This window comes from Papio anubis, chromosome 15 (assembly GCF_008728515.1).
Source record: "Papio anubis isolate 15944 chromosome 15, Panubis1.0, whole genome shotgun sequence".
Taxonomy (NCBI): Eukaryota; Metazoa; Chordata; class Mammalia; order Primates; family Cercopithecidae; genus Papio; species Papio anubis.
Genome location: NC_044990.1, coordinates 90,655,909 through 90,680,232, shown reverse-complemented (window position 1 = coordinate 90,680,232; position 24,324 = coordinate 90,655,909). Strand labels below are relative to the sequence as shown.

At 46.5% G+C, this 24,324-nt stretch overlaps 1 protein-coding gene across 13 annotated transcripts in view; it reads right to left on the bottom strand.

Annotated features, from left to right (window-relative positions):
• Window positions 1-24,324, bottom strand: part of ATP11A (ATPase phospholipid transporting 11A) — a 182,347-nt gene that overhangs the window by 54,823 nt on the left and 103,200 nt on the right. For 12 of the 13 annotated variants that reach the window (XM_021929353.2, XM_021929355.2, XM_021929356.2 and 9 more), the window contains 6 exon segments: window positions 17,180-17,269; window positions 15,936-16,016; window positions 11,607-11,714; window positions 6,284-6,412; window positions 3,288-3,391; window positions 2,733-2,783 (listed from right to left, as the gene is read on the bottom strand). In XM_021929353.2, the coding sequence (XP_021785045.1) occupies window positions 2,733-2,783; window positions 3,288-3,391; window positions 6,284-6,412; window positions 11,607-11,714; window positions 15,936-16,016; window positions 17,180-17,269 (563 nt within the window). 13 annotated transcript variants of the gene reach the window in all.

The window sequence follows — 24,324 nt, the reverse complement described above, 5'->3', positions numbered from 1 at the left end:
TGGCCATCCCCATGCCTAGCCTCAATCGTTTCTATTACATCCTCAGTGAGATTCGGGGAGTCCCATGTGGCATAGTCTTACTCCTGGAGACAAAGGCTGACACTCTATCTGGCCGTTAGAAACACTGGTAGTCACGCTGCAAAGCTCCTCTGAATGGGAGGACCTATAAATCAGGGACAGTCCATGCATGGCTACTTTGGGGGAAAACAAGCAACAGCCAAAGAACGTAAAAATCTCACACATGGAGGAACAAGCCCCACTCTGCGCACTGAAGCCACGGTGAGCAGCAGCGGGGTCTCTGTCACCAGGGCCTTATATCTTGATATAACAGAGTTCCCTGCTGATGGAAAAATAATCTCTTCTCATTTCCTAAGTAGTAAAGGAGAAATAAGCAGCAAGATTCAAATTTATAAATTTTGCTATTGGCAACATCCAGAGGATTGCTTTGGAGGGTAAAGGGTCAAAAGTGTTTGCTGAAGTTTGCTTTCCATTTGTCATTGTATTTACTGTCCTTCTATCACGGAAAGTTAAGAACCTACTGAATATTATGAACGTAAAATGCATGGAGCATATTTGGTCGACAGACCTCAGAACTGCATCCGGCTGAAGACAGGCAGAGTGGAGCTGCCCAGAGGCAGAGGTGTCTGCCCCAGGCTGTGGCTGAGGGCTCCACGCACCTCCTCGCCTGGCAGTCACTAAAGATGGAGCTCCCAGGCTGCGTATGGGTTGTCTGGTTGTGTTATAAGGATTGTCAGCTTCTGTTTGCAACACACTTATAATAATTCCTGTCAAGTGTTTATGAAAACAAACAGCTTTTTAAAAAAGCTGACTCAGGGAAGTCTAAAAATAATTTACTTGGAAAAGTACTTTGCTTCTAGTTAGGACAGAAGGAAGAAGAAACGTCACTCTGGACGGATTGAGAATTTGGGTGTGCAATTCTTAACTCTCCACATCACAAATTTACAGACATCTTCAATAATCTGAATACTAAAAGTCCATTGAATAGCATAAATATTTAAAAGTGAAACTAGGCCAGGTACGGTGGGTGGCTCACGCCGTAATCCCAGTACTCTGGGAGGCCAAGGTGGGTGGATCACCTGAGGCCAGGAGCTTTGAGACTAGCTTGGGCAACATGGCAAAACCCCGTCTCTACTAAAAATTACAAAAATTAGTTGGGCGCGGTGGCACACGGCTGTAATCCCAGCTACTCGGGAAGCTGAGGCAGGAGAATTGCTTGAACCTGGGAGGCGGAGGCTGCAGTGAGCTGAGATAGTGCCACCGTACTCCAGACTGGTGACAGACTGAAGTAGAGCGAGACTCTCTCTCTAATAAAATAAATAAAATAAAATAAAAGTGAAACTAGAGTTAGTATCAAAATGCAAAATACATTAGCAATTATCATCCCAAGTTGCTCAGCAATAAACTTGGTCTAACTATAAAGATAAAAAACCTGCAATGTTTACTATTTTAGATTCATCTCATAGGGAATATGAATAAACCCAAGTCTGTTTACTCATTCAAACACAAATTAATTCTCATGGCACACAGAAATACAAGTTATTTCTCCAAAGTAAGAAGGAATTCACCTTTAGAACAGTATATATTTAGGCAAACCAAGGCAAGGCCACTATCAATTCTCAAAAGCACCTCCGAGCCTGCTGATGGGTAATGATGACAAACACATGCTAAGAATAAGAAGTGCACACATGGTTCTCTTAAAACAGTAACTCCAGGAGACTTACAAGGAGCTAAGCCCCAGGGACGTGCATTTCAGGAACTATTCACTTTGCAATAGTTTCCAGTGAGTGTGTTTCTGTGTTTGGGAGACGTGTTGTTTAACACTCAATGCTGTACCTACGGAGACATCGACAACTCGCAGAGCGCTTACAATGGAAGAAAAATCATTTCCCTAACAAGTGCAGTTTATGAAGAAGACGCGACTTTAAAACCTAGTGAAAGCCAGTTCCCTCAACTATGACATTCAAATATTTCATCAGCAACAGATGCTAGATCTTGAAATAATGTCAGAGAAAATATCCCTAGGCCTGGGAGCTGGGCGCTGCCCGGAGCTGGGCTCAGCACAGGCTGGCTCTCAGCTGAGGCTGCCTCGGGGCCATAGATGAGGTGTCTGAGGGTCGCTGTTTCCTCGTGGGTATGTGGTGTGACTGCCCCTGAGTCCACGCTGGTGAACGGGAAGGCAGAGCCGCCGACTGTGAGCTGCCCCCTGCCTTGTCCCGGTTACCAATTCCACCTTCTCAGGTAGGTGTGAGCCTCACATAGGCCTTGAGCCAGTAATGCACCCCAGTAATGATGGCAAGTGGATGAACAGACTCCCAAAAATGGCCTCAAAATTAGAAGTCTTTCAACTTCACATCTGAAGACAAATCAGTACCCGAATCATGAGAGGGCATTTCTCACAGGGAAGCTGTACTCTGCCCTTCACTATGAAACTGTTCCATGGGACCCTGACGCCTCCCGGCCTGTGAGACGACCCTCTGGGCAGAGTCTTGGGTGAACACTTTTTTCATGAGCATCACTAACGTGTCAACATTCACAGACGTGTGCCTGAGACAAACCACAGACAAGAGTGGAGCCTGGCCCCATGGGAAAGTGGAGCTCCACCTTCCAAATCCACTAGAGCAGCTGCCGTAGAAACCCTCGTCTGTCAAAGAATGCATTTCTAATGCACCAAGGGCGATGACCATGGCCAAGGCATCTGCAGAGGCACCCACCTCACCACGGGGTCGTTCAGGTCACTGTAAACGTTGATGCGGCCCACAAACCTGGTGACAGAAAAGCCTTGTTACTGACTGGATGCGTCCAGCAGCCCCCCGGAAGTGTGCGCCTGGCCTGCCCGCCTTCCTGTCTCCAGAGGCCGCTGTGAGCGGCGCGTCTTCACCCCGCCTGCTCCACATGCAGCTAAACCAGCTCCGCTCCAGCCCCTTTCCTTGTCGTCCTTTCTGTTTGGATCAGCCCATGGCTTCAGTGATTTTCCTTAACCCACAGTTGACAAACGTCTTTCACAAAATAAAGAAAACTTATTCTTTTTTTCCCCACAAATATAGTTCCATTAAGTCACTTCAAATATTTGTATAAAAAGCTACAAATCTGAGTGGTACAAGTCTATGAGAATAAATAAGCGATGTATTTTTGACTCAGCCTTAATCTTTAAGCAGTGATTTACATTCTCTCCAAACCTCCAGATGGCTGGACTACCTGGGGTGAAAAGCAAGAGCAACGCTGAGGGCATAAAATCCGTTTCTAAAGAACCCGAAGCCCCTGCTTACTTGTAGAGGTCGGGCTGGGGCTGCTCACACTCGATGGTGGCGTGAAGTCCGCCGATATCCTCCTCCGTATGGAAGCCCTTGGTGTCCTGGACTGCGTAATGCGTCTACAAATGCACAAGACGTGTGAGCTCACCACCAAAATGGTCAACACAAACCCAGACACTGGTGCCTCCAACCAAGTGATTACAAAGCCTGGCTGACCCTATGAGTTTGTACACGTTCAATAGTTACAGGAAGATAAGGTACTACTGTTATTCCTGCATCTATTAGGTGCCAGAAAATTCTAATCCTTCCATTCTTACCCAGTGTCCTCAACTTAAAACTAACAGGACAGGAGCAATGCTCAAATTCCTCAAGTGTGGACACTGATTTATCTGTCAAAGCAGTAGCCAGTAGCTATTAATTAGGAAACAAACCCAGGACCTGAAACATCCCTTTGCTTTTACAGAATGCCCTGTTGTTTACGGGGAGTGGTCACGGGATCACTTCACTTCACTTCATTTTCACTACCCGGCAACAACCGGCCTGTGCCCGTCGCTGTTGGGTGGCAAACGCCTTCTACTTAACTGTTCGTGTGGCCTGGGCCAGGAGACGCCTCAAGCCTGCGTGTGCGTCAGTTTTACCCAGAGCTTCTGAAGCCCCTGATTCCTGGGTTCAGCCCCAGAGTTTCTGATGCAGCGGGGCCAGGGAGGGCCTGAGAACTGCACTTCTAAGATGGTGCCCAGTGATGCTGATGCTGCTGCTCTCAGAGCACATTTTGAGGCCTGGTGACCTCAGTAGCCTCTGTGAGCACGAGCAGGGGACTGAGGGCGGACCTGAGGTGGGCATGAGGGCTGCACTGGCCCTGCCCTGGGAGGAGAGAGGAGAAACTTGTGCCCAGGGATCTGGGAAGAGGCAACAGCATCTCTGAATCCCTTCCTGTGTTTCTTTCTAATGGAAGAGTATCGGACAAATAAAACACAGGAGGAGTCAGAACAAACGAGAGAAACATCACTGCACCATCACCAAACGCACAAATCGGGGGACACGGTCACCGCTGCATCACCAAGCACACAAACGGTCACCGCTGCATCACCAAGCGCACAAATGGGGGTCGGGGGTAAATGATCGCCGCTCCATCACCAAGGGCACAAATCAGGGGGCGCTTACTTTCTAAATTCAGTGGGAATTCTCTAACTATATCCTCACAAGAGCCCCTGAGAGATACGGTTGTCCCCATTTCACAGATGCGAAGAATCCAGATAAGTGAACAAGCCTGTGCAGTCATGTGAGCCCCATGGGATCCCAGTAGAAGTCGGCTGTACCCTTCCCACGCCCCTACTCTGCTTTTAAGGAAAGGGTTCAAATAATTCCAGTCCCTCAAGCTAAACAAAATGCACAAAAATGACATTAGAGAACACAAAACTATAATGCAAACTGCAAAGCCACAAAAGGTCAAAGTGCACTAGCCATTTTAACATCTTCCACAACTGTTACAACATTTCATCTGGACAAACATGGTACATCTGGAGGCCCACAGCATTTGTTCCCTAGCATGGCTGGGACTCGTCTGAGCCTGACCAGCCACAGTCTGTAGGGAAGGGGTGCAAAGACAGCCACTGGCTGCAGAGTGTGAAGGGCTCACATGGTCTCTGGATGGACAGAACCTTAACCTCCTCCCAGGTTCCAGAGGGACCAGCAGCCGCTTACAATGAATTCCTGAATCATCCAGGGATTTCAGCCCCCCAGAAGCTGCTGACAATCTATTATGTTAGTGTGTTCATTCTCTGGGATACGCTACACAGAAAATGTGCAAGCAAATTTAACTGAAAAAAGTCCACAGGATTTTCAATTCCTGATACATATCATGAATTATCTATGAAAGACTAGCATATCCTTCAGTGATTTTGTAAACAAAATGTCTCTATCTCATAGTAGAAACGGCTTATACCCACAGATATTACCTAAATAACATTTTAGAGTTGCACTTTTGTGAGTTCATGACTTAGCTGAATCCACTGAGCTATGCTCACTTTCATAAACTCCTTAGAAACTTCCAGATTTTTTAAATAATAAGAATCTTAAAATTAATGGTGCTGTATCTTTTCTTTTATGATTGTCAATTAAAATTCTTGCAGCATCAACTGCCTGTACAGAATTTTATACTGAGTGCAGGAAATTACTTATGTAGTAACTTCAGAAAATTCTGATTAAAATCCTGATTACATTCACAAAAATGACACTCAGTGAAGTAACAGGCAAAATCTAGAATTGTGTGTGACTTTTCACATAATTCTAGGCCAGTTTTCACATTAATTTTAACTAGTAGAAAGAAAATTCTTAAAATTCCAACAATCTATTCATTAAATCCTGAATTTGACACATTAGCTAACTGACACAGGCTAACACTGAAGTTATTTCTGTTAACCTGAGGTGACTGGTTGTTACAGACATTGAGAGTGGAAAGAAAAAGTGGGAAAGAAATGGGGAGGTGTAAGTCAAAGAACACAAGGTAGCAATATTTAGGATGAACCATCTAAAGACCCAACGTACAACATGAGGACTAGAGCTGACAAGACTGTGTTGGGCTCTGGGTTTCTGCTGCACTGAGTGGACACGAGCATGTTGGGCTCAGAGTTTTGCCGCATCGAGTAGGTTATGGCTGCTCCTGCACGGGTGCCAGGGAACAGAATGGGAAACCATGTGAGACGTGGATGTGTTAATTTGTTGAACTCGAATAACAATTTCTCTATAAAAATATGTATCTTATAACATCATAATATATGCCTCAAATATACACAATACAATTTATTTTGAAAAAGGAAAAAGAAGAAAGTGGAAAATAGGAGGAAGGAAAAGTGAGGAAAAACTTGGCTGGCATAACTCCCTAGGTTTTCATTGCACCCACTGAAAACGCTGACTTTTCAAACAGGATGTTAGTTTCTGTGGCCACACAGGCATAGTCTGAAGCACGACAGGAAGACCCTGCCCTGGAGTCTAATGGAAAGGCCCCTTACTTTATGGCTGGATTCTCCGTCCAAGCTGGCGGTGGTGACGTGGCACGTCCCGTCTCCCCGGTTGCTGGAAAGGAAGATCAAGTCACAGGGAAAGGTCTCATCCTCCTTGACCATGACAATGTCCCCAACCTACAGGACAAAGCAGAAAGGACGGTCAATGGAAAGTGCCTCCGTGAAAGCCGGCCCGTCGTGTGGGACGGCTTCCCTCAAGCTGCTCATCTAGTCACAGGTAGATACGGGGATGTGGACGTGGTTCCAGGAAAAGACTCTTGCCAGACATTCTGCTGGGACCAAGGAAAGACCAGGTCAGGTTTCAATGTTCTAACTGCAGATCCAAGAAGTGGCAAAGTACAGCACGATCGAATATTCCGCAGCAAAAACACAGACAAACGCCTGTAACAAGGTTATCTTTGATTCAGACCAACGAAGACGAGTTGGAGTGTTCCATGAGCGCGGCCAAGTGGGAAGTACTCCTGGGAGAAGCTCTGATCTAAATCTAGGCGTTTTATGAACCAGGTACTCGAGTTCTTTGAGTTTCTCCATCAACAGAACCAAGGCGCTGCCCAGATCATCAAAGCATGAGGACAAATAAAGCAAAAGTAGCAACAACGTTTCAAAAACTAATGTAAAAATCAATCACAGAAAGTTCATCATGTGGGTTTTTAATGAAAGGTTATGGTCTAGTTTGTATCTGTATCCATTTTACTTCATCAGGGAGGAAGGCATCTCAGTGGTTTGGGCTGTGTGTCTGGAGGGTCTGGAAGGCATCGCAGTGGCCTGGGCTGTGTGTCTGGAGGGTGAACGATCATCAGAACCCTCGAGTGAGTGGCTGCAGGGCTCCAGCCAGTCTCGCTGCCACTCGGGAGGCATGCCAGGATCGAGGCATCACCATGCTTCTGTCTACACTGCAGAGTTCTCTGTACCACTACATGATGGTCACAGCACACTGCAAATTTGTGAGACTTTAAAAGCAGAGGTTACTCTTCCCAAATGGACCTATGGGTTTAGTAAAATCCCTATGGAAATCCCAGTAAGGATGTTTATAGACATAAATGAACTAATTGTAAAATTTACATGGGAAGGCACAGGCTCCAGATTAGCTAAAACAACCTTGAAAAAGAAGACTGAAGAGGAATGAATCCGTATCCCTGATACAGGGCTTCTGAGATAGCTACAGTGACCCACGGTGTGGGATTGGTGGGGCATGGTGACGGAGACCAACGGGACAGACCAGGGAACCAGAAACAGACCCACGCAAATGTGTTTAACTGATCATGACAGAAGGCAAGGGCCACTCCGTGGAGGAGGGACAACCGGCCAACCCCTGGTGCAGGGGCGATCGGACAGCCACAGGCTAAATAAGGACAGAAACAAACCTGACTGAAACCTCACACCTTATACGAAAATCATCTCAAAATGGATCATGAACTAAAACGTAAAACATGAAACTATAACACTTAGAAAGAAACATGGGAGAAAGTCTTTGGGTCTCAGGACCAGGCAAAGAATGCTTCATTCAGGACACTGAATGTAAAGTCTGCAAAAGAAAAAAAAAAAAAACAACTCGGCTGGGCGCAGTGGCTCACTCCTGTAATCCCAGCACTTTGGGAGGCCAAGGCAGGCAGATCACTTGAGGCCAGGAGTTCGAGACCAGCCTGGGCAAAATGATGAAACGCCATCTCTACTAACACTAAAAAATTAGACAAGCATGGTGGTATACACCTGTAATCCCAGTTACTTGGGAGGCTGAGGCAGGAGAATAGCTTGAACCTGGGAGGTGGAGGTGGCAGCGGGCCGAGATTACGTCATTGCATTCCAGCCTGGGCAACAAGAGCAAGACTCTGTCTCAAAAGAAATAATAATTTAAAAAAAAAAAATCAAGAAATTGGACTTGAACAAAATTAAAAACGTTGGCTTTGTGAAATATCCTGCTGAGTGTCCAAAATCATATACCTGACAAAGTACTACTATCTAGACTATATGACCTCTCAACATGTAACAGTAAAAAGCTCAAAGAATCCAGCTAGAAAAATGGGTAAAAGACATGAAGAGTTACTTATTTTTGTTTTATTTTATTTTATTTTATTTTATTTTTTTGAGACGGAGTCTCGCTCTGTGGCCCAGGCTGGAGTGCAGTGGCTTGATCTCGGCTCACTGCAAGCTCCACCTCCTGGGTTCACGCCATTCTCCTGCCTCAGCCTCCCGAGTAGCTGGGACTACAGGTGCCCGCCACCACACCCGGCTAATTTTTTGTATTTTTAGTAGAGATAGGGTTTCACCGTGTTAGCCAGGATGGTCTCGCTCTCCTGACCTCGTCATCTGCCCACCTCGGCCTCCCAAAGCGCTGGGATTACAGGCGTGAGCCACCGCGCCCGGCCAGGACATGAAGACTTGTTTTCACAGATGTCAAACAAGTGCAAAAAGATGTCCCACAGAGCCATCAGGGACACGTTTAAGCTGCACCGAGACATCAGGAACAGCAGTAACACCCAGGGCTGGGGAAGATGCTGGCAATGTTGTGGGTGGGAATGAAATGGGATAGCCGTGCTGGAAAACGGTTTGGCAGTTCCTTTCAAAACCAAACGTAGATATGCTAGATGACCCAGCAACTGAACTCTTGAGCTTTTATGCCAAAGAAATGAAAACTAAATTCACAAGAAAACCTGCACACAAATATTCATAGCAGCTTTCTTGATAACAGCCCTAAACTAGAAAGGTCGAAAAGCCCTTCAGCTTGTGAATGGTGAAACTGCGGTATGCCCACATCATGGAACGCTCCTTAGCAACACAAGGGAAGGAACAGCTGGTGCTCAGACTTCGTGAATCCCGAGGGAATTAGACTGCCTGAAAACAGACAACCCCAGAAGGTCACAGGCTGCAGGATTCTCTTTATACCACATCCTTGAAATGACAAAATCTTCGAGCTGGGCAACACATCAGGGCAAAGGGAACACAGGATGCCTCTGTTTTATTACAACCGCATGTGACTCTGTAATTACCTTGAAATAAAAAGTTTAATTAAAAAAGAAAAACTAATTAAAGGAATGCTTTTCTAGGACACTCTAGTACCCTCAAAGGCCTGAGCCATTACTACCGACGGAAGCCAGATGTCTGCCATTGCAGGAAAAGCCTGATCTTTTCTTTCTTGTCCTGAGTAGCCTGTTTAGCATCCTCTCAGTTACAACACACAGGATACAGAGAAGGCATTTCCCACAGGAGACTGATACATTAAAAATTCAATTTTCTGCGGGCAGACACAGTTTAGGTCTATTTTTTAAGAAAGATGTTTAGCTACAAGTATGAAAGGCTTTGCAAAGGAAATATAATCGTGAAAGGAAATGGCGTTGAAGGCCTGGAACCGGATGCCTGCTGACACAGGCATGGAGTTCGTGGCTGTTCCCCAGGCCGGGGCCATCTGCTCTCTGAACCCCTGACCCCTAGGGAAACCTCACTCACCTGAACTCACTGATGGAAAAAGCTGTCTCAGACGCATTTAAACACCGGGATAGCATATTTATAAGTGAAAATGTTTAAACGCTTACAAGTACATTTGGTGATGTGTGTGATACACAGAACAGTGAGAGCAAGGTGAGGCAGGGGGGCTAGTGGTGGATGCCAGCTCCTCTGAAGGGCCTCTGAACGCCTCCGGGGTCCCATCCCACTGGACAGGGAGGGGCTGCGGCCTTGTCCGGAGAGGCTCACTGAGCCCAGGCTGGCCGGCTGCTTGGAGGTCCTCCTTCCTCCAGGCTTCTGGAACGCACCTGGCTCTCCACATGCACGGGACCCAGTGGGGTGCTCCCTGTCTCCCTCACCAAACCTCCTAAGGCTCGGCAGGGAAAACAGCCAGAGGAAGCAGTGGGGTTGCAGGAGGGAGGGAGGCGTGGGAGTTTGCAAGAGCCAGGCAGGGTGCACGAGGACCAGCGGGGGCAAGAAGGGGCCGGCGTGGGCCTGGCACCTAGATCCACCTCAGATGGGGGACTGGAGCAGGCTGCTGACCGCTACCTCGACACAAACGTGAAAAACCACACTCATGGTTTCTACCTATACGGGTGCTTCCAAATGACTAGTACAACTTTGAAAATATCTCATTTAAATAATTTAAACACATATTTTAAAATATATTGAGATATTAGTTACATGAATAATTCATTTGAAACAGATTTAAAATGCACCCTTTGAGAAGAACTGTAATATTCCCAACACAAAGAAACAATCAATGTTTGAGGTGATGGACATCCCAGTTACCCCAACTTCATCATTAAACATTGGTGTGCAGGCATCATAATATCACATGGACCCCCAACTATGTACAACTATTATATATCAACAAAAAATAAATTTTTTGGCCGGGTGCGGTGGCTCATGCCTGTAGTCCCAGCACTTTGGGAGGCCAAGGCGGAAGGATCACGAGGTCAGGAGATCAAGACCAGCCTGGCCAACATTTTGTTAAGACCCCGTCTCTACTAAAAATGCAAAAATTAGCCGGGCGTGGTGGCAGGCGCCTGTAATCCCAGCTACTGGGGAGGCTGAGACAGAAGAATCGCTTGAACCTGGGGGCGGAGGTTGCAGTGAGCTGAGGTTGTGCCACTGCACTCCAGCCTGGGTGACAGAGCAAAACTCTGTCTCTAAAAAAATAAATAAACACATTGTTTAAAAATGCAATCTTCAATGAGGTATTCTCCTCCAATTTTCATAAATTTCTACCTAGTCGAGTTTATACTGATATGATTTTATTATACTTTATTCTAACACAAATTTTAGAAACGGTGTTTCTGACCTTTTCCTGCCTTGATTGGTTCGTGTGTTCCCATAATGGTTTTAAATTCCACCAGTTCTGGTGTGGGATGCTGACGGAGGGGAGGCTGTGGTGTGTGTGTGTGTTGGGCGGAGGGGCAGTGGGTACACCCACTCAATTCTGCTGTGAACCTAAAACTGCTCTAAAAAGACATAAACAAACAAAAATTAAAGGTAAAAAAAAAAAATGTAGTAGGGAGCTTGGGCCTATACCCAATAAAACACATTTTTTTTGCCATTTTTTTTGTCTGTTTTGCCAAAGAAAATAAAAACTTAAAAAAAAATTATTTGTATTTTAAAAATGTTTTGAGAGACAGGGTCTTTCTTGGTCGCTCAGGCTGGAGAGCAGTGGCTATTCACAGGCACGGTGAAGCCTGCTGAGTGGCCTCCGACTCCCAGGCTCAGCGATCCTCCCTCCTCAGCCTCCTGAGTGGCTGGGACTGGAGGCGCGAGCCACCGCACCTGGGTAAAACTTATTTTTAAACTGTTAGTGGACTTCACCAGGGTAAATATGTCGGGTGTCACTTACTCGCAGCTTTCGACTTTGTTTCCGAACGAGCTTGCCGTGCTGAATGAAATGAACAGGACACTGGTTCATGGCATTGTCTGCTTTATGTCGAAGCCAGTCTTCATAACCCTAAAAAAAGGAAGCAAAGAAGGGAGAGAGGAAGTGGAGACAGAGGGAAGGAGGAGAAAGGGAGGGAGAGACAGAAGGCTTGTGTTTAATTATGTCTAAGCATAATCCAAGCCTGTGGGGGTGTATTTTTTCAAAATCAGGATGCATTACACACATTATTCTTTGTATCCTCAACAGAGCATTGGCATATTCCCATGGCAATGTGAGCTGCTTTAAATGTCTGCAGTTGTAGAACTGCAAAGACGTTGGATAAAGACGCTCATCGAAGTCTGTATAAGTACTATATAACTGTACTTTTTGTGCCTATTCATGACATGGCCTTAGGATAAATTCCTAAAAAAGAAGTGTCTGAATGAAATGACGAGCAAGCCTTCCAGTTTCTTCACATCCACACCGAAAAGCCCTCAAGACTCCAGTGGGGCCAGGCACATTTCCACCCGCTGAGTGTCAATCTTCTGCTTGGAAAAGCCCCCAATGGCCATTCTTCTCTTTCATTAAAAACTGGCTGTTATGAGATCTGGCAGCCCAGACTCTCAGTGAACCACTGGCTCACTCTGCGACACCTGCAGCAGCCTTAGGGTTCTCCATGCGTTTCTGCGTCTGGGTAACCCACGTGGGAAACATCGCATCGTGACTCCTGTGCACGCGCAAGCATCCTGCTGGAAAAGCAGCCCGAGCTAACCCCGACCCCAGCCGCGCTGCCAGACCTGCATGCCTTTGACAGGCACAGACACCCGCACTCCAATTCCAACCACCAAGGCACACCCTCTGCTTGGACAGTCAGGTGGTATCTTGAAAGCAGCAACAATAGGAGATGCAGCACGCAGACAATTCCTGGGATGACGAACATGCCTTTGTGTCTGGCGTTGCCGGATGCACGTGCCTTAGATAAGGATGGGGAATGCTGTCCTCAGTAACAACCCCCAGCATGTGAGAGACTGCACACCAGGGGCCTACAGGCGTCCACTGCATCTAATGAGCGTCAAGACTGGGAACACAGCTCTGCCACACACAACACACAACCATGCAGGATGGCAGCAGGAAGCCTACGCCATGGGCCCACTGCACGTATGTTGAGAGAGCCTGTAGGGCAGGAGGCTCACTGGGGGCCTCCTCCCTATGGGCCACGTGGCAGCATCAGTGGCCCTGTGACTGGAGTCTTTTCCAAAGGGAACATTAACAAGGAACCCAAAACCTCCAGCTTCTGGAGAATTAAGAAGCCTGGGATGCATGGATATCCAAACATGCGGAGCTTTCTCCAGCCGTGACCACTACTGCGACACTGTGGCATCTGATTGCTTTTCAGAGATTCCTCCCAAATCGCTGAAATACTCTTTCTGGGGAAATTGAAGAACAGTCTTCCTGGAAGGTGGCAGTGGGTAGATGATTCCTGGGTTCATTAAACACACTTATTTAGCACCAACTGCATGCTCAGTAAGTGCCAAGCACCAGGGTTCCACAGACAAAAGACGTTGTCCCCAGCGCTGCTGCTCTCAGGATCGGTGGGGAAGAAACAGAAGTAACTGCAAGTTCAGTGCAGGTGAGAGACACCCAGCACCCTCGAGAAGCCCAGTGCCCAGGCTGCGGAAAGACGCCAAAGAGGAGGTTGCCCAGGAATGCCCAGCAGTGAGGGAGTCCCCAGGGGCTGGCACTGCCCACTGGCCAGCCTGGCTGGAACCGGAGGGACACGTGAAGGCCCAAGCATGTGACCGGCTGATTGGAGGGGCCCTGCACACAGCAGGGGTGGCTGGGTGCCACAGGGAAAGGCTGCTCTAGCAGGACCTGGGCGATGGCAGTGGCAGAGCCAGGTGCAGTGAGATGCCCGTCAGTGCCCAGGTGAGACACCGGGGAGATGGTGTGAAAAGAGAGGTGGGAACCTAAGAGAAAATCAGGGAGGCCTCTGTGAGTGCAGGGGGCTTTCCAAGGCAAGCGAGGAGGGGCCAGGAGCATGGGGACCCCAGCACAAACGTCCCTGCTGGAGCCAGCGTGTGGGGAGGCCGTTTGCGAAAGTCGCGGCTGCGGACAGAGCTGCCGTTCCCGAGGAAGAGGGACAAGGAGGTCAGTAGTGGGGGAAGGCCAAGGGGGCGGGGACACTCTGGCGCACACAGGTCCAGACCAGCAGTGGGGGAAGCGAGGCCGTCCCCAGAGTGAAGGCTGGGTAGCAAGACGTGCGGGAGAGGAAGAGACCCCTCCGGCCAGGGGCAGGGGTGCTGGTGATGGGGCCCAGACCTGCAGCTCTGTTCATTCACCACCTTGCCCTGACCCCTCTTAACACCCCCAACAACACCCGCCCACTGCCCTGGGATGGGAGGGGACACAGCCAGGGAGGGGACACAGCCAGGCTGATGAGAGGGGACACAGCCAGGGAGGGGACACAGCCAGGGAGGGGACACAGCCAGGGAGGGGACGCAGCCGGGCCAAGGACACCACATGTTGTCTGGGGCCATGGTCTGCACAGTGTAGACAAGCGGCCTCTGCATCCATGGGGGCTCAGGCTCCCCGGCTGCTGCCTCTCTGGCCCAGATGCGTCTTCAGAGCCGCCCTCCCTACTCCGCGCTCTCCTCTCCTCTCCTCCAGAACGCTCCTGGAGTCCTCAGGAGTTTCCCGCTCAGTGGGGTTCCAGGAGGGATGGAATCTTTAACAAATGCAGAGCAGAGGACGCTGAAGAACAGTGCTGTGCCTGCCTCCCGGGGCCGGGCTGGAAAGGACATAGCCCCAGAGCCTCAGCGGTCTCCTTCCCGTCTGCAGCCTCTGCTCCTACCACACAGATGTGTCACAGACAGCATGGGACGCCCTCACCTAATCTCCAAGATGGGTTCCTGGAAACTGCGACTTTAAGCCCGAGGACACACAGCAGGTCCCCGAGTAACATCATTTCCTTCAGCACCATTTCCTTGTGAAGTTGATGAGAAAACCTGTCCTCTCGCTTAAAGTCGAAGTTTGCAAGAGCCACCGACACGGAGTGAGGCCTTACCCCAGGTAGGGGCTAAACTGCCTGAGTCACGGGCAGTGAGTCCTTGGGAAACGTGAGTTTCCCTCACGTTGTTTTCCAGGCAGCGCAGTTCGTCTTGGCTACTGTGCTGTGTCCTGCCCCACCTCGCAGAGGAGCCGCCTATTTCCTTACGGGGGACCCTGGGCTGCCCGAGTCCTTTGCTAACCAATGACGGCCACCATGAACATCCCAGTCCACGTACCCTGGTAGGCACGGCCGGCTCTGGCCTAGTGAAGACACACAGGCCCCATGTACTGACTACACAGCTGCATGTTTATCATCTGCACCGGCCCCTGTGTGTCCACATCTCTGCCTGTGTCAGATGTTGCCACCTGCTGTGCTCGGTGGCTCCGCCACGCTCCTGCCGGGTGCCCGTGGTGCCTGCCTCGCCACGCCCTCTCCAGACTTGCACATCTGAAAGCCGATCTGGTGGGTGTGAAACACAAATGTGCTCAGCAGCATGATTCAGAGCAGCTAAAACGCAGAAACACCCCAAATGTCCATCCACAGAGGAAGCCATACACACACTGCGGGGTGTGCGCGGCGGACCGTGACTCATTCATCAGATGGAACGAAGCGCTGACGCCTGCTCAGACACGGAGAAACCTTGAAAACAACGTGCTAAGTGAAAGAGCGAGTCACAAAACACCGCACATGAGCCGTGAGCATGAAATGTTTAGAATGGGCAACTCTACGGTGACAGAAACGTGAGTCTCTGCCAGGGACGGGGAGGAGAAAATGGGGAGTGACTGAACATGTGTACGGGGAATCTGGGGGTGATAAAATGGATACACGGAGTAAAACTGAGATGTATTCTTCTCCATGTTCGTCACTGGCTTTATTTACCAGGGCTATGAAGGAAAAATAAACCAACAAGAAACACCACCCCATTTGCCGGAGTCCATAAACAGCATGTTCTCATGTGGTCAAGACAGTCAAGGATGCGGAAAGGTTAAGTGACTCATCTGAATCAGATCATCCCTGGGTGATCTGGGATGTGAAAACCATAGATTTCTTCTCAAATTCACATGGTGACAGAATAGCAACGAAATGACCTAACATCTCTTACTGTGCTACAAGTATCAACACAGTTATAAAAATGAATTTCTACAACTTGGTTGAATTTTCCATGAACTAGCTGAAACGAACCAATTACCTCGCTTCGAATGAAAGGCAATTCACATGGCAAAGATGGCGACTTGCTTGCGTTTCGTCTGTAAAATGCTTACCTGTTTGATAGCCGTGACAGTAATGACGAAGAAGAGTGGAAGTCCACTTGTCACTGGACTTGTGGGTGTATCAATAATCAACTGCAGAAAGACAGAATTGTAAAATCATCTTCAAAAATGCAAATGACTGACTTTAGGCAGGTTAGTTTGCCCTGAGCCAGCACTTCCCATTCGCTTTGACTTATTTAAACCCTTTGCTGGCACCTGACTCTGCCCACCACGGGAGATAGCAACTCAATCATCCTATTTCACTGACTGTTAAAATGAGGGCACCTTTTTTAAATTAAGGAACATGCTCAAGGAAACCACGGGGAGTGGCCGACACAGTCTGAAGTCGGGGCACGCCTTGTGTTAATTCATCCCTCGGCTTCAGTGTCACATTTTAATTACATGATTTGAATAATGTTGGAAAAATTTTAAAAGTCCTTCAATAGTATTTTGTAGGATTTAGAAAAATTAGAGGGTTGTTCTTAAAACACACCTGGCACATTGCTCCCTAACTCATACCCTGAGACATTTTTCCCTCTTTTTTTCTTTAAACTCTCTTTTCATGTGTACTGTCTTTGGATTTTCTTTTACTTTTCTTTTTTTTTTTTTTTTTTTTTTTTTTTGAGATAGAGTCTCACTCCGTCTCCAGGCTGGAATGTAGAGGTACGATCTCGGCTCACTGCAACCTCCCACTCCTAGGTCCAAGCGATTCTCCTGCCTCAGTCTCCCGAAGAGCTGGGACTACAGGCGCACGCCACCACGCCCAGCTAATTTTTGTATTTTTAGTAGAGATGGGGTTTCACCATGTTGGTCAGGATGGTCCCTATCTCTTGACCTCGTGATCCTCCCTGAGTGCTGGGATTACAGGCGTGAGCCACTGCGCCTGGCCTGGATTTTCTTTAGGACATCCACACACATTTATGAAGAGTAAAGTAAGTGGAACAATGCATAGCTTGGCTGTGAACTTGTCCAAAAGATAACAAAGCTCTGACTTCCCCTCTGGTACTAGAAGGAAAGGGGCAGGAAAGGCAGTCACCAACTTAAACCCAAAGTGGCGTTGTGTGTACTAATTTAGCTCGTGTGGATCTCACAGAACCAACACGTTTTGTCCTTCCTTAAGAAAATAAATAAATGAATTGTAGGTGAAGGGCACCACGCCCTTGAGCTTTCATTAGCCGTGTGGCAGTTACCTGAGAATAAAATGTCACTTATTTAGATTTATATTTGATGAGATGGAAAACAATGACCGGCCTTACCTGCACCAGAAATATGATAAGGAAATAAAAGTTGGCTACTCTTCTGAACTGTTCAAATAAATTCTTGGGTATAAAGTTCCAAAATGTGTACTGCATAAAAGAAAAACAAACATCCATCATTTAGATCAGATTTTACTCTCATAGTGTTACTCTAGGCATAGTAAGTAGCACTGGATTTTACAGTACAAAATGTTTAGCTTTAGATATAAAACTCGTAATTCATAATCTAGAGTGTTTGTTGACAGCTAAGACGGCTGAAACAAAGTGTGTACTCTGAAACATGTATGTAAATTACCGAACTCCAGAGAATTCAAGATAAAACGCAAGGTAGCTCAACAAGAGTTTGATTATTGAGATGTCTTTTATAAAATGTAAACCTGTGATCATTAACTCAACACATTAGCGTTTTACTTCCGTAATTTCTGCATGATCTCTCCTCTGAGTGACAGCATGACGGGCGATGACAGCGAGCTGAATGGACGCCTTCACCCAGCTCCAGGTGGCTTCTGAGGCAGAGGTGTTTCTTGTCCACAGCCCAGGCACAAGGGCTTTGAGGCCTCAGGGGGAAGGAGAGGAAAAGGAAGCGAAGGAGGGCAGGGAGGGGATGTCGGGGGAGTGAAGTGAAGGAGGGGAGGAGGGGAAGAAAGGAGGAAAAGGAGGGTAAGGAGGGCAGGGAGGGAAGGGAGGGGAAGGAGGGAAGGAGTGGAAAGAGGAGAAGGAAGGAGGAAAAGGAAGGAGGAAAAGGAGGGGAAGAAAGAAGGAAAAGGAGGGGAAGGAGAGCAAGGAGGGGAAGGAAGAAGGAAAAGGAAGGGAAGGAAGGCAGGGAGGGGAGGGAGGGGAAAGAGGGCAGGGAGGGCAGGTAGGGGAGGGAGGGGAAGGGGAGGGAGGGGAAGGAGGGGAAGGAGAGGAAGAAGGGCAGTGAGGGGAAGGAGTAAAGGAGGGGAATGAAGGAAGGAAGGTAGGGAGGGGAAGGAGGGGAAGAAAGGAGGAAAGGGAGGGGAAGGAGGGAAGGAGAGGAAGGAGGAAAAGGAGGGGAAGGAGAGGAAGGAGGGGGAATGCCCAGTCACCACAGCCTCTCCTCTCCACACTTCTCATTTTGCCTCTGTTGCAGTTTCATTCAACTTCTGTGTTGAAAACAATGTCCCAGATGTCACAAACCTTCACTGAGTTTGGAAATAGTTTCTAAAATTTCATCTGACATGTTTTTACGCCATAATGAAGACAGTCTACCGAAACTTGAAGGAAGTCTCCCAGCCTGTGCTGCGGCCTCTGCCGTCTGTGTCTCTTCAACGGTGCTTACTTCAAAACCCCATTCCCAGGTGGGTTCTGGCTCCGGGAAGCCAGAAGTAGTTGTCAAATTCTCACACCAAGAACTTCTTGAATTCCAGGCTCATGAACATAAGTTATTTGCAATTCAATGTAACAACTAAAGCCTGGTATGGTCCTAAACTAACCAACATATTCTAAATTTGCTGTTTACAAATATTTCAGAGGAAATCCACGTGTGTCTTTTAAAACTTCTCTGCCTCAAGTTTCCAGTGGCTTAGAGAGTATATAAGGAATTTCCATTTTCTACTCTAATTCACATTCACAAAGTGATTTTATCTTTCATAACAAAGTTCCTTAATGAGGGTAAAAACCAAGTAGTGGTTCCCCCAAGTTCATGACAACTATGGCCGTATTTTCAGTTCCCTTCTCAGGTTGACTGTAATGAAAAGGGCAAGGGGTGCTCCAGGAGAGTCTCTAGAGTTTTAAAAAAGAAACTAACTTTCCAGGTCCTCCCTAGCTCATCCCGCCCTACCCATCCAAACACCCTTATTTTCCATGTGTTGTTTGATACCAGGTTTTTATCAGATATGTGTTTTGCAAATCTGTTCTCCCAGTCAGTGGCTCGTATTTTAATTCTCTTAACTGTATTTTGCAAAGCATAAGTTTTTAATCTTCATGAAGTCCAACTTACCAATTTTCCTTTCATGAAGAGTGTTTCTGGTGTTATATCCAAAAATTTGTTGCCAAACCCAAGGTCACCTAGACTTTCTCCTACATTTCTATGAGTTTCATTGTTATACATTTTACATTTAGGTCTATGACTCATTTTGAGTTAATTTTCTTGAACTGTGTATGATCACTGTCTATAGTCACAGTTGCTGGTTTTTTTTTTTTTTTTTTTTGCATGTCGTTTTTCTAGAACTATCTGTTGAAAAGAAATAGTGCTTTTCTGTCTGCCCTGAATTGCCTTTGCTCCTCTGTCAAAGATGGGTTGACTATCTGGCTGGATGGGTTGACTCTCCGGGTGGACGGGCTGACTCTCCCGGGGTGAGGCGGGCAGCTCTCGGGTGGGCCGGGCTGACTCTCGGGTGGGCCGGGTTGACTCGGGTGGGTTCTCTGGTGGGCCAGGCTGACTGTCTGGGTGGGCGGGTTGACTGTCTCTGGGTGCGGATGGGCTGACTGTCTGGGTGGATGGGTTGTCTCTGGGTGGATGGGTTGACTGTCTGGGTGGATGGATTTGACTATCTGGGTGGACGGGTTGACTCTGGGTGGATGGGTTGACTCTCTGGGTGGATGGGTTGACTCTCTGGGTGGATGGGTTGACTATCTGGGTGGACGGGTTGACTCTCTGGGTGGATGGGTTGACTATCTGGGTGGACGGGTTGACTATCTGGGTGGATTTACTAAGTAGGTCAACTCCCAGGCTCTCTATGACGTTTCATTGATCTCTTTGTCTATTCTTACAGCAACACCACACTGTCTGGATTACTACAGTTTTACAGTAAGTCCTAAAGTTGGCTAGTGTCAGTTCTCCAACTTGGTTCTTCAATACTGCGAGGCTATGCTGGGTCTTTTGCCTTTCCACATAAATGTAGAATCAGTTTGTTGGTAGCTACAAAGTAACTTGCTGGGAATTTGATTAGGATTGTATTGAATCTACAGGTCAAAGTGGGAAGAACTGACATCTAAAAAACATGGAGTTTTCCCATCCACGAAGATGGAACATCTCTCCATTGGCTTAAATCTTCTTCGACTTCACTACAGTTTTGTCGTTTTCCTTACCTAGATCTTGTACGTATCCTGTTAGATTTACACCTATGTAATTTGGCGGGTGGGGGGATAAATGTAAATAGTGTTGAGTTTTAAATTTCAAATTCCAACTGTTCATTGCTGGTGTATAGGAAAGTGATTAATTTTTGAATCCTGCAACCATGCTACTATAATCGCCTCTAACATCCAGAAGTTTTCTTGTTATTGTTGGTTCTCTGGGATTTTCTGCATGGGCAATCATATCACTTGTGAACAAAGATAGTCTTATTCCTTCCTTCCCAATCTGTATGCCTTTTATTCCCATTTCTACTCTTACTGTATTAGCTAGGATTTCCAGCACAATGCTGAATAGGAACAGTGATGAGGGATTCTTGCCTTTTTTCCAATCTTAGGGTGAAATCATGTAGTTTTTCACCATTAAGTATGATGTTAGCTATAGGGCTTTTAGTAGATGCTCTTTACGAAGCTGAGGAAATTCCCCTCTGTTCTTAGTTTGCTGCAATACGTGAGTGGGTACTGAACTTTGTCAAATTCTTTCACTGCACCTATTGAAAAAATCATGTAAGTTTTCTTTTTTAGCCTGTAAATATTATGGGTTATATTAGTCGATTTTCAAATGTTGGATTAGCCTTGCATACCTAGGATAAACCCACTTGGTCATGGTGAGGAAAGAGAGTGACCCTCTCATATTGTTTCATATTGTTTTATACTCCGTACCTGTTTTAAGAAAAAAACAAGGAAGGAAAACCAAAGACAGGCAGCCCGGTGCCAGGCCTGAAACCAGGCCTGGGCCTGCCTGGCCTAAACCCAGTAGTTAAGAATCAACTCATAACTTAGAAACTGATGTTATTCATAGATTCCAGACATTGTATAGAAGAGCACTGTGAAACTCCCTGCCCTGTTCTGTTTCACTCCGACCACGGGTGCATGCAGCCCCTGTCATGTACCCACTGCTCGCTCAAATCAATCATGACGCTTTCCTGTAAAATCTTTAGTGTTGTGAGCCCTTCAAAGGGACAGAAGCTGCACGCGGTGGCTCAAGCCTGTAATTCCAGCACTTTGGGAGGCTGAGATGGGCGGATCACGAGGTCAGGAGATCGAGACCATCCTGGCTAACATGGTGAAACCCCGTCTCTACTAAAAAATATAAAAAACTAGCCGGGCGAGGTGGCGGGCGCCTGTAGTCCCAGCTACTCCGGAGGATGAGGCAGGAGAATGAGGTAAACCCGGGAAGTGGAGCTTGCAGTGAGCTGAGATCCAGCCACTGCACTCCAGCCTGGGCGACAGAGCGAGACTCTGTCCCCCCCAAAAAAGGGACAGAAATTGTGCACTCAGGGAGCTCAAATTTTAAGGCAGTAGATCACCGATGCTCCCAGCTGAATAAAGCCCTTCCTTCCTTCAGTGTCTGAGAGGTTGTGTCTGTGGCTCGTCCTGCTACAAGGGTGTATAGTTCTTTTTATACATTGTTGAATTCGATTTGCTAATATTTTATTGAGAATCGCTGCTTCTATGTTCATGAGAAATATTGGTCTGTGATATCGTCTTTCTGGTAATATCTTTTTCTGGTTTCGGTTTTAGGGTAATGCTGGCCTCATGGAATGAATTAGAAAGTGTTCCTTCTGCTTCTATTACCTGGAAGAGACTGCAGAAAATTGATTTTTTTTTTTTCCTGAAATGTTTGCTAGAATTCACCAGTGAAAACATCTGAGCCTTGTGCTTTCCGTTTTGGAAGATTATTAATTATTGATTCCATTTCTTTAATTGATGTAGGCCCACCCAGATTATCTTTCTCCTTGTTTGAGTTTCAGTAGACAATGTTTTTCAAGAAACTGGTCAATTTTACCTAAGTTATCAAGTTTATGGGTGTAGAGCTGTTCATAATATTCCTTTTAATCTTTTTATTAGCTATGTCACCCGTAGTGATGCCCCTTTTTTATTTCTGATGTTTGGAATTTGTGTCTCTCTTCTTTTTCACTTGTTTAGCCTGGCTAAAGGTAAAATTTTACTGATTTTTTTTCAAAGAACCAGCTTTTGATGTTTTTTTCTGATTTCCTGTTTTCAATTTAATTTCTGTTCTAAAGTTTATCGGTTTAAGTTTCCTAATGTTGAAGCTTGTTGATTTTGGATCTTTCTTCTTTTCTAATCTGTGTAGTCAATACTATAAATTTCCCTCTAAGCACTGCTTTTCCTGCATCCCACAAGATTTGGTAAGTTATATTTTAATTTTTGTTTAGCTTAAAATATTTTTATGCCTCTTGAGACTTCTTTGATTCATGTGTTATTTAGTAGTGTTTTGTTTAATCTCCAAATACTTTGGGATTTTCCAGTTAACTTTGTGATTTATTTATTTCTAGTTGAATTCTACTGTGGTCTGCCAGTGTCTTGATCTTGGACTTCCCAGACTCTAGAACTGTGGGGAAATCAATGTCTCTTCTGTATAAATTATCTAGTTTGTGGTATTCTGTTGTAACAGCACAAAAAACTCACACTTTAATGCTCTGTTCTTTTCCTAAGTAGACCTGAATTTCTGACCTATATAATTTTCCTTCTTTCTGAAGAACTTCTTTTAACATTTCTTGCAAGGGAGGTCTACTGGCAATGAATTTCCTCAATTTTTGTTTGTCTGAAAAAGTCTTTATTTCTCCTTCATGTATGAAGGATAATTTTATGAGATACAGAATTCTGGGTTGGTGGCTTTTTCTTTCAACACTTTAAATATTTTACATTATTCTTTTCTTCCTTAGATGGGTTCTAGAAGAAAGTTTGATGTAATTCTTACCCTTGTTTCTCAGCAGGTAAAATGTTCTTTTCCTCTGGCTTCTTCGAAGATTTTTTCTGAGTCTAATTTTCTGTAATTTAAATGGGATATGTCTAGGTGTACCCTTTTTTAAAAATTTATTCTGCTTTTGTATTTATCTCTGAGCTTCCTTTATCTGTAGTTTGGCATCTGTAATTTTGGAAACGTCTCGGCCACTTTTACTGAAGATACTTCTCTCTTGTTTTTTTCATTACGCACATATGTTTTACCTTTTTTTTTGAGATGGAGTTTTCACTCTTGCTGCCCAGGGTGGAGTGCAGTGGTGCAATCTTGGCTCACTGCAACCTCTGCCTCCTGGGTTCAAGGGATACTTGTGCCTCAGTCTCCCAAGTAGCTGGGATTCCAGGCACCTGCCACCACACCTGGCTAATTTTTTAAATTTTTTTTTTATTTTTTGTATTTTCAGTAAAGACGGGGTTTCACCATGTTGGCCAGGCTTGTCTCAAACTCCTGACCTCAGGTGATCTGCCCACCTTAGCCTCCCAAAGTGCTGGGATTACAGGCGTGAGCCACCGTGCCTGGCCTGCTTCACCTTTTGTAATTGTCCACAGTTCTGTTCTGTTTCTTCATTCTTTTTTCCTCTTTGCTCTTCAGTTTGGAAAGTTTCTGCGGCCATGTCTCAAGGTCACGGGTCCTTTGCACAACACGTCAGTCTCTGTGCAACCTGTATTATAAATCCCCGATGTGGCTAACCCAGGGGGATAATTCTGTGGGCATGTCTCAAGCTCACAGGTGCTTTGACACCACGTCAATCTCTGTACAGTCTGTATGAATCCCCGATGTGGCTAGGGCAGGTGTATGATTCTATGGACATGTCTCAAGGTCACGAGTCCTTTGACACCGCGTCAATCTCCGTACAGTGTGTATTATAAACCCCCGAAGTAGGCCAAGTGTATGAGTTTCTTATGCTACTATAACAAACTCCACTTTGTGACTTAAAACAATGCAAATGTATCATCGTACTGTTCTGGAGGTCAGAGGTTTGCAATGGGTTTCACTGGGTTAAAACTGAAGTATCAGCAGGGCTGGTTCCTTCCTGGAGGCTCCAGGGAGAAACCTTTCTTGCCTTTTCCCGGTTCCTGCAGAGGCTGCCTGAGTCCCTTGGTCCCCTTCAACCTCTGAAGCCAGCTGTGGCTCGGACGCTCTCTGTTCTGCCTCCCTTTTCCACTGACGAGCACCTCTGTGGTTACTTTTGGCCCGCATGAGTAGTTCTATAATCACTTCCCTATTTTAGTGTCAGCTGTTTGGCCATCGGGGTTCCCTGGCCACAGACACTGACACAGGCAGA